Consider the following 11,330-nt stretch of genomic DNA (forward strand, 5'->3'; position numbering starts at 1 on the left):
CATCAAATATTGTTCTGTGTATAAATCTATTCTATGGATACACAAATTACTATCTAGTGCGCAAGATTAACTTAACGAAAAAATTTTATCTAAACAGAAAAAAAAAAAGATTACAACAAAAACATACAGAAACTAAATTATCAGAGAAAAGTGCGGCTTAGGTGCTACGCAGAGCAGCAAGGACTAAGCGACGAAAACTGTCAAGACTATTGGAAAATATGTCAATAGCGTCATTTTTATTGACTATTTCATTGTATAATTTTACCGATAACAACAAAGAAGGTTCCATTTTAACTGCATTTTTTGTGTCTATTTCTCTGAATAATCGACTGAGTGAACCGATTTTGAAGATTTCTGTTGAAATCTGGTGCCTACCGTATTGTCCCATTTAAATTTCGTCGTATTTTTGTTAAAAAAAAATATTTTTGGCGCTTTTTTAACAATTTTTTAAATTTTTATTTAGTATAATCTGTAGCAATCAAACTGTCAAAGGAATGCCATGCGCCGGAATGAACCTTGTCCGCATGTTGGCTGCGTGTTGTGTACCAGCGCCATATTTGGTAATCAATTAAAAGTAAATTTACATACATTTCGATGAAAAAATCTCACATAGTCAACGAATATCTTGATTTAAAAAATTCATGGAATGCTTGATCCACATATCAACATGATTGTGGACAGCCTGTGAATTTTAATTCAATCTTATTGTACTGCATATATCACTTGACTACATAGTATAAAACAAAGTCGCTTTCTCTGTTCCTATGTCCCTATGTACGCTAACTACGCAACGGATTGAAGAAGATTTTTTTTATATAGATAGAGTTTTTCAAGAGGAAGGTTTATATATAATCTATTAAACTACTCCGAATTTAATGCGTGCAAGGCGCGGGCAAAATCTAGTTAGCGTATGCTCTAGGGTACTGGTCAAAATCGAGACATACAAATACATGTGCTAAAAAAGTAGTCTTAAAAATTAATTATTTCTTTTGGTCATAGCATCCCACGTGTACTGCTGGACTAAATTTGCAAATAATATTTGCATTGTGTTTGTTATTATCTGTTGGAAGAACTTATGAAAGAAAAACTAATACACTAATTTTCACCAAAAATCAAAAGGTATCACGCGTTTGAGAGTTTTTACTAAGACCAGAAAGCCCCTGTCGTTTCAGCTATTCATTATTTATTTCGGACATGCCGGTTTCCTCACGACATTTGATTAAATTATCACTAATATTTTGGCCGAAAAATGCTCTATCGTAATGTGTAAATTGTTTCATATATTCAAATGACATTTGATTTTTTCAAACTAAAAACTGTATATTTCAATTTGACAAATTATCAATTAATAATAGCAAACCGTTTGCCCGTAGCCTTAAAAATTAAAATGTTTTTATTTACATAGCGTTTCATTGAAGGGAATTATTATTTAAGCTCAACATTATTCATAGTATCTCAGTCGGTTGGTAGGCGCGCACGCGTTTGCCGCCAAAATCAAGTAAATTTACGCGCGTATAGTTACTTGTGTCTGTGGTTTCGTGATCTGTGCAGTTCGTGGATAAAAAAACCAATCGGTACGTGTTCGAATTTTTGAATTTGACGTTTTTTGTTTTTAATTTACCGCGTTTGGGCCATGGCTGAAATTTAAGTTTTGGAAATGGAATTTAACAATGTTTGACGTTTTTAATTTATGACGTCGGGACTATGGCGGAAATGTCAAAGTTTTGAAAAATTTAATTTACATTGTTTTGTACAGTATACAAAATTGTTGTATGTAAATAAAAATAGATTAAAGTTGTTCCTATTCGACCATGAAATTGCGTAAAAATAGCTAAGATTTGACATTGAATAAAGTTCTAAAAGTTAATGAAATGATTTATAAATATTTTTAATTATATTTTATATTATTTTAAAGGACGCTTAGAAGATTACTTTAATGGCCATTTCCTATTTAATTTGGAACAACATTTCGGTTTTAATTTATTAAAATGACCGTGTACAAAGTTGGTAAAAAAAACGTTTCGAAATAAGCATATTACCCAGCCTTGCTTAATATCTGTTAAAAATGATCTGATCAATTTGTAATCTAAAAAATAATTCATAAAAATATATTGGGAAATAATATGAAGATTACATAATTTTATTTTTATAAGTTCTATTTAAACTTCGTCAATTTTGCTTACTTCAGATTATAGGTAAAAAAAGGAGGTTTTCAATTTGACTGTACTATTCTTGTGTCTGTCGCTTCATAACTTTATATTGGATGAATCGATTTTGATGATTCTTTTTCAGTGTTCCGTGTGGTCCTGTTGATATTTAATTATGTTAAAAATAATTTTTAGAAGTGGCAACAGCTCCTTCATTACTTCGTTAATAAAACTGAAAGAAATCTCATCATATGTAACGATGTAACCAGATACAAGGTTTATTGTGGGAGTCGAGCACGCTTCGTCACGAATTGGGCCAGCTCACACCGGGGTAGTACCACACCCCACAGAAAACTGGCGTGAAATAATAGCTTGCTATTGTGTTTCGTACGGTGAGTGCGGGAGCCGGAGGCCTATTTCCTTCTCCTCGCCCTTCCCAGTCCATTCCTTTTTTTCATTCATCAATCCTTTCCTTATCCCTTATTCCTTAAAAGCGGGCAGCGCACTCTCAGAGGTTTGAGCTTCTGCGAATGTTCATGGGTGGTGGTGATCGCTTACCATCAGGCGAACCACAAGCTCAGTTGCCCGTTATGACATAAAAAAAAACCCTATACATAGACAAACATCCATTTTTATAAATACAAAAGTAAAAAAAAGTATCAGCATCCATTAGCATATTTTTAAACGTTACAATAAAGTCAGTGAACATAAAAAAAAAAATAATTTTAAAACAAAATAAATTCGTGCTAATCAAATAATAATCTTTAGCCATGTCGATCATTGATTCGTTACAGCGTGACGCAAGGACGAACCGACAAACACCCTTCCGTATTAATTATGAAACTAGCTTTCGACCCGCGGCTTCGTTTTCCTTCAAAGGCAGTTTCCATTTGAAATATTGACTGGGTAAAAAGTAGTCTATGCCACTCCAAACTATCTTAAGACACAAAAATCATATAAAAAGCCGCTACGTTGCGACGTGATAGAGTGACAAACAAGTAAGAAACAAATAAACAAACACACTTTCGTATTTATGATATTGATAATATTGATAAGGATATAGGTATGTTTATTAATTTAAAAAAGTTTATATAAAAAGCTCTATGGGTTTAAATTCATACAAAAATCTTAAAATACTTCCATATTTAAACATATAATATTGCAAAGAGGTAACATTCGTGTATTTGTATGTATGTTTGTTGTGTTTTTAAAACTACATGAACGATTTCGAAAATTCTTTCATTACTAGTAAGCTGGTCATCGTGCTATATATGTATCACGGGTAAAGCCAGGACGGACAGCTAGTCAAACACAAATAATCATTTTTAATAAAAACCTAAAAATTGTTAGGACTAGACAAAAATTTATTGGGACCTCACGAAGCGCTTTAAATAAAATAAAAGAATCATCAAATCACAAATAATATTGTTTAAGAACGTAATCCTTTTTTTTTTAAGCTGGTTATAAAATAATAAAAGCTCTATATAATTGGACAATTAAAAGACTTTTAATTATTTATTTATAAATAAGGTGTGAATGTGATACTCCATCATTCATCATCAGCCTTTATATGTTCCGACTGCTGGGACATAGGCCTCCTATGAGGGTTCAGGCCATAACCCAGTACGCTGGCCAAGTGCGGGTTGGCAGATGTCACATGTCGTCGAACTTTTGATTCTCGGACATGCCGGTTTCCTCACGATGTTTTCCTTCACCGTGAGCAGTGGTGATGTTATCCACATGTGCAGATAATAGAAAAATCTATTTATTTCCTGCACGCTCGCCCGGTCTCGAACCCCGACTTATCGATTTTGAAGTCCGAGGTTTTCCACTAAGCCACAACTGCTATATATACTTCAAAGGTTATTTGGATATCTTGGACTAGGCTAGGAGTATAATTCCATAGAACATACTAAATTGTATAAGCTATCCGGCAAACTACGAGTGGTCAAGGTCAAGGTTTCGTTACGAACAATGAAATTGACTTTTTAATTTAACAGTTTTATATAACAATGAATGAATGTATATTGAACATTTCTTAAGTGCCCTAATTTCGGATATTTCACTTTTATCGTCAGTTATTTATGCAAGTCTGTCTGTTATGCTATATCGGTTAAACCACTGCAAATTCCTTTGAAGAATAATATTTTATAATACATGTGTATTTTTTTATAGTTGTATACATCGATTGAGCTACGTTTATATTAGTAGATTTTTTTGAAATTTCCTACATAAGATTAGAGTTATCTTATGTAGGAAATTTCAAACTACATTTTTCTTATTGTTATCTATATATATATATGTGTACATTTCCCTCTAAAATATACCTAGGGCATTCAACGCTAAAGCACATTATCTAGACACAGGCAAGTGTTATGTAAAGAATTATAAACACTTAAGTAACAATTACATCGTAAAAACATTCGGGTCATTGCCACGCGTCTGTACTAAATCAATCAAGTAAAAATAAACCCTATCAAAACGAAATACGTTTCAAAATTGCTTGTGTGCATTTATTTATAGAAAGGTGATTCTAGCGCACATACAATTTATTAAGACAAGATTAACTCTTAAAATTTGGCTTATAAATTTTGAACAAGGATTTTAAGGAATCTGACGGGGCCCCTGGGGCCCTAAATGAGGCCCCATCCGTTTTTCAAAGTATTTTATTATGTATGAAAAAAAAAATACTAGAAAATCAATCGTCATATTATATTTTTTCCATGACGGATATAGAACCCACAACTTTAGGCGTTGTATGATGACTTTAACCATAGCACCAATCACAATGTTATTTTAGGGTCCTACACCCCAAATGTTAGAACTTGACCCTATTTCAAAGACTTCTCTTACCGTCTATCTGTCTGTCACCATGTATCTCATGAACCGTGATAATTAGACGGTTGAAATTTCCAGAGATGATATTTCTGTTGCTGCTACAGCCACAAATACTAACAAAAAACGAAGTTAAGCAACGGTTGGCACGGTTGTGAATTGGATGGGTGACCAATTTTTTGCAGTTGCCCTTTCGCTTATTTGTACGGAACCCTTCGTGTCGCGAGTCCTATCGCACTTAGCCGGTTTAATTTATTCATTCATTAATTCAAGTAATTAATACCTCGATATTAATTCAATCGGAAGTATCGCACAATGCCAGGGTCGAAACTGAATGATTAAGTTATATTATTCAAGTATGGTAATTAGTTTCATAGTAACTTAGACCTAACTTAGAAGTTCAATTACATCAAGTTAACTTGAGCTCATTTGAATTTTTACGTTTATGTTTGAAAAGCGATCATTTTTTTATGTAATTTCTTTTTTTTTCATTGAACGACTAACCACTTGTCCTGGCTTCGTTCGAGTTGTCTAATACAAAATAAATATTTTCAATAAAAGACTCTTAGACCATCTAATTATCAGAAATAGACTAAACGGGACCACACGAACCATTCTTCAAATAAAAAAAGAATCATTAAATTCGATACACCCAGTCTTAAGTTATGTGATAACAAATAAAGAAAATAACCTCATTTTTTCGAATTCTGTTAAAAGTACGCGGCGGTGGTGATCGCTTTCCATCAGGCGAACCACCAGCCCAGTTGCCCGCTGTGACATAAAAAAAAAAAAAAAAAAAAAAAGTACCCACAATCAATAACGCAGACAAGGTACTACACTATATATTATTAACTAGCTGCGGCCCCGCGGTTTCACCCGCGTTAGTACGTATCCCGTAGGAATATCGGGATAAAAAGTTGCCTATGTGTTATTCCAGTTGTCCAGCTGTCTACGTACCAAATTTCATTGCAATCGGTTCAGTAGTTTTTGCGTGAAAGAGCAACAAACACACACACATCCTTACAAACTTTCGCATTTATAATATTAGTAGGATATGAATACACACAAAGCCACGGGCTCGAGCTATATCCATCAAGCTACCGATATAACCTTGCTACATACCTTCGAACGTAAGTTTACGCAACAGCAGTTAAGTTAAAGTATACGAAGTTAAGTTAAACTATATTATAATAAAATGTGTATTTTCCTGGTCTAACACTAGTTGAGGCTGGCGACTCTGCCTGTCTTATTGTATACCGTTTTGTGTAACATCTGTTTTTCAATTGACTTTGAAAGGATTATTAGTTTGACTTTTTGGCTTTGTCGCTTGAGAACTTTCGACTCGGTGAACGGATTTTGGCGATTCTTTTATTATTTGAAAGCTGGTGCCTCCCGTGCGGTGTACTAATAAACCCATTATTTAACTTAATGCCACAAAGCTAAGCTTCTAAACAAACAGACAGTCACATACAGTCTTGAAGCCATCAGTGGGTTTTTACATTTTTTATCATCATCATCTTAATGTTAAGAAATATAACAATACCATTTTGTTTTTTACTTTCCGATGTTTTTTGTGTATTAAGAAATAAATCCCCGATAAGATAGAAAAAACTCCCGCGCTCACGTGCGTCTTTATCCGTAATATAAACGCTAATTACTTGAGTGCAATTAATTTTTTCCAAAAATGATGAATTACATTTTGAACAGACTCCAAAAAGCATGGAACAGAGGCTTTCCGCCGTATGTGTCTGTATGCTTAGATCTTTGAAATTACGCAACAGATTTTGTGTTTTTTTTTAGGAGATAGAGTGATTTAAGAGGAAGGTTTATGTATTCTGTTAAACTGCTCCGAATTTAACGCGTGCGAAGCCGCCGGTACAACCTAGTGATTTTTATGCTTATATATGATTTAACCAACGACATAAACTTGTAGTCATATATATAGTCGTTCTCGTAGTGGGTAGTCGTCTAGTCTAGGTAGAACTTGACATTTAGGCTCGTGAGCTAGATCCAGTCACCGTAAAAGTCTAGCCCTAAATCAACTTTAGTATTATGTAACTGTCTTGTTGAAGTGGTTTTGTAATCTGTTATTTATTTACAGTAAGTCGAAAACTTATATTAAGTTTATATAATTGATTGGAAATCTTCACTCAGAAACTGTTAAACCAATATTGATGTAATATAAAATACATATAAATTATAAAAGTATGTTATGACATTAAAACCTCTCTAAAATAAGTCTTATTGAATATAATAAATGTTTGAGTTAAATTGATATAATTCTCTATGTTCGTAATTTCATTAAAGAAATAAAAAATGTCAATAAAATCATATTATGAAACCTTTTTTCTACTAGCAACATGTTCCGACTTTAATCGGATTGACACGCCATATAAATATAGCTTCTTTCTTTATATAGTTTTGTAATAGTTATTATAAACAATCGAGTAATAAGCGATTTAAAATATAACAAAAGGTCAATGAAATTAAAACATTTTTCAATTACATTAAATTAGCTTAAACACACATGTTTTAGTTGAGTCTAAAGTATATAATCTTAAATATCCTGCCAAAGTTATTTCCTTAATAAAATAATGGTTTATGTTATAATTAAATATCATAATTAACCACTTAACTTTTAATGAATTCATAACACGGAATTAAGGATAAAAATTGTGTATAGAAAGATTTTTAAGTGTTTAATAATAATTATTTTGTTTAAATCCACTTTTATAATGAAAATGAGTACCTACTGTTATCCTACTACGATATCCTATCCTGCTAATATTATAAATGCGAAAGTTTGTAAGGATGTGTGTGTGTTTGTTACTCTTTCACGCAAAAACTACTGAACCGATTACAATGAAATTTTGGTACGTAGACAGCTGGACAACGGGAATAACATATAGGCAACTTTTTATCCCGATATTCCTACGGGATACGGACTTACGTGTGTGAAACCGTGGGGCGCAGGTAGTTTTTATAATATTTTCTATAAAATGGTATAAAATGTTTTTACTTTAGGTATTTCCATGTGATTAAATTCTCAATTTAAACTTAAATGGTTATTTCATAGTTTTGGTTGTTGAACATATGGCGTTTAATGCTTCTAATTATATGTTTACATCCTCTTCGAAATTATTCAATCATTCTGCGTCATCTAAATTAACATTTTATTTTTTATTACAGGTAACTGCAACAGAGCATGAGACCAACATCGAACAATTAAAAATATATCAAACAAGCAAAGATGGCGCCGCAGGAGCGAACTTCTTGTTGCGAGGACGATTCCCGCCAAAATGAGCCCATGGACAATCTGTCAAACATCGATTTGGGATACGTCAACAAAGCTTTTTCAAATGACAGCTCAGATACAGATAACGTAAAGAAGCAAGAGAAAGGCAAGGTGACAGATTTCGACGATTTATTGCCATATATCGGGGAATTTGGACTATACCAGAAAATATTGTTTCTGTTAATGATACCGTTTGCCTTTTTCGTTGCGTTCGTTTATTTTTCGCAAATATTCATGACGATTGCGCCTGAACAGCATTGGTGTTGGGTGCCGGAGCTGGCGAATCTCACTGTGGAGGAGAGGTAATAATTAGATTTGGAAATACATTATTTTATTAGGACATTTAAAATGTTTTACAAATTCTTTCACTAATAGAGATAGCTTCTTTACTTAGTGGCGTAGGTTATATAATATGTGCGGGCGAATGTGGAGCGAACAGCTAGTATAAAAAGACTTACTCATACCCAAATCTTTTTAATTTAGCTAAAAGATTTTTTTAATTACAAAAAAATTTATAAATAATTGAGGCCCCGTAGCCTAAATTCATCCGAATCTAGCGACGAACTAAATCTCATCCAAAACCGTCCATTTGTTTTCGTGAAAGATTTACAAACGTTCAACAATTACAAAATTTCGCGATAACATCAATCTTAATAACATTTAATTGTTAAGTTTAACTTCAATTAAAAAACGCTTGAATTCATCACGATATTAAAATGTTTTTCAATAAATAGGATTTCCTCTTAATTCACTTAATTTGATAAAGCCGTTGGATGAAGCCTTGAATGATTTATGTTTTTTAATTCGAATTTCAGACGATATTAATTTGAAAAGTAACTTCCATAAACCTACTAGGTTTTCGCTCGCGGCTTCGCTTCGCTTCGCATAACCAAACGGTATCTCCTGTGGGAATTATATCCTTTTAATCACCTTCGTAAAATAAACCACAAATGACATATTATAAAATTGTTCAGTTGCGAGTTGAAAGAGAGACAAACAAACAAACAATATTTAACAAGCATAACATTCAGTTATAATGAGGCTTTTTGATGAAATAAGTTTAATAACGGAGAAGTGCGCTGTTGGTTGCGTACAAAAAAACCACCCATCCAATTTGTGAACGTGACAACCGCTGCTTAACCTCGATTTTTTATCATTTGTCATTATAGCGGCAATGGAAACACATCCTCTCTGAAAATTTTCAACTGTCAAACTATCACGGTTCGTGAGATACCCGCACCACGCATGCCTGGTGACAGATAAAACTAGACTTAAGGTACAGGACCCCAAAAAGACTAAATCTGGTATTTACCCTCTGCATATGGCCCTAGATCGGCCAGCAGTTTTCGAGCAATCTGTTCTAGCTTATACAAACAGACATGTTAAAAGCAAGATGCTGAACAATTGTATCGTATTCTTGCAATTATTTTGCGTTCACCCGGCATCGAATCCTTGACCCAGTGGAAAGACCTTCAATCAACGCTGAGTCGTTTATAAAACAAACATTGCTATGTGTTTTTAACCGACGTACCAAAAAAGGAGGTTCCCAATTCTTCTGTATTTTATCTAACTACTAGATATGGCAAACGCTGTTGTGTCTTACTCTATTTAGGGTTATTAAAAATAGATGCTAGCTTCTCAGACCTACCGATACGCACACAAAACGTCATGAGAATCGGTCCAGTCGTTCCGGCGGAGTAACTAATATTGTGACATGAGAATTTTATATAGAAGACTAGCTGCGCCTCGCGGTTCCACCCGCGTAAGTCCGTATCCCGTAGGAATAGCGGGATAAAAAGTTGCCTATGTGTTATTCCAGTTGTCCAGCTGTCTACGTAACAAATTTCATTGCAATCGGTACAGTAGATTTTGCGTGAAAGAGCAACAAACACACACATCCTTACAAACTTTCGCATTTATAATATTAGTAAGATATCTCCTAGAGCTCCGCCGGTTTTCAACTGGCCGTGATTCTTTGTGTCTCATAGGAAATATTGTCATTTGGCCCCGTTTTAGAATCTGGAGTGGTCCCATCTCCCCACAGGAACGTCGGGGACAATTTTACTTATCAAATATTTACAAATTTTTTGAAAGAATAGAAAAAAATCGATCACGGGGCGGGATTCGAACCCACGTTTCTTGCCTAACCGTAGCAGCGCCTAGCCTCTCGGCCACCCGTGATCCCGGGTTCGAATCCCGCCCCGTGATCGATTTTTTTTCTATTCTTTCAAAAAATTTCCCATTTATAAAAGCATTTGAATGCTATAAAACTAAAAATTAAATATTTACAAGTCACACGTCCGACTCTTGACCGATCTGTTTAAAGCATAGAAGATATTCTAGAAATTTACAGATAAAAGGATAAATTGAATATTTTTGAAGTTTCCTTCATAGTTTTAAATGGAAATGCTATTTATCTAACCAAATAAGTTGTCTTTAGAAATATAAATGCGAAAGTGTGTTTGTTTGTCTGTCCATTATGACACAACGGGACGCTTTGAAGACGTGACTATTCGTGTCTTGAGATAGCTGGAAGGCTAGAGAGTGACACAGTGTTATCTCATTCCCAGCGGAATTTCCTGAGGCGAAGACAGCGGAAAATCTGGCTTATTAGTATAGGTAGACTAGTTCATAAAATGTATACAATGTTAATGCATTTAATATTTATATAAGAATGACTTTTCATATGTATTTATCTCTTTTTTAAATTATATCACGCATGTAATAAAAATTCCGTATTGTACGACGCCGACTCTCTTACTTCGCAACGTTTCCTTTGCTTTGTGGTTGTCTGGAAGAAATCGCTCAATAGCAATAAGACCGCCTTCTGTACTTCAACCTCTTGTGCTGTCCTACTTATAATATTATAAATGCGAAATTGTTAGGATGGATGTATGTGTATACTTATGTTTGCTACTCTTTCACTCAAAAACTACTAAACCGATTGCAATTAAATTTAGTACGTAGACAACTGAAATAACACATAGGCAACTTTTTATCCCGATATTCCAACCGGTGAAACCGCGGGGTGCTGCTAGCTATTTCATACTTTT

The 11,330-nt window shown here is 33.9% G+C and overlaps 1 protein-coding gene across 1 annotated transcript in view; it reads left to right on the forward strand.

The window, feature by feature from the left end:
* The first annotated feature begins 1,447 nt into the window (after window positions 1-1,447).
* LOC119838208 (organic cation transporter protein-like) overlaps window positions 1,448-11,330 on the forward strand; it is a 23,044-nt gene continuing 13,161 nt past the window's right edge. The window contains exons 1-2 of the mRNA XM_038364054.1: window positions 1,448-1,574; window positions 8,172-8,579. Coding sequence (XP_038219982.1) covers window positions 8,233-8,579 — 347 coding nt within the window. The 5' untranslated portion in view covers window positions 1,448-1,574; window positions 8,172-8,232. The remainder of the gene's footprint in view (window positions 1,575-8,171; window positions 8,580-11,330) is intronic.

Source organism: Zerene cesonia, unplaced genomic scaffold, assembly GCF_012273895.1.
Source record: "Zerene cesonia ecotype Mississippi unplaced genomic scaffold, Zerene_cesonia_1.1 Zces_u001, whole genome shotgun sequence".
NCBI lineage: Eukaryota > Metazoa > Arthropoda > Insecta > Lepidoptera > Pieridae > Zerene > Zerene cesonia.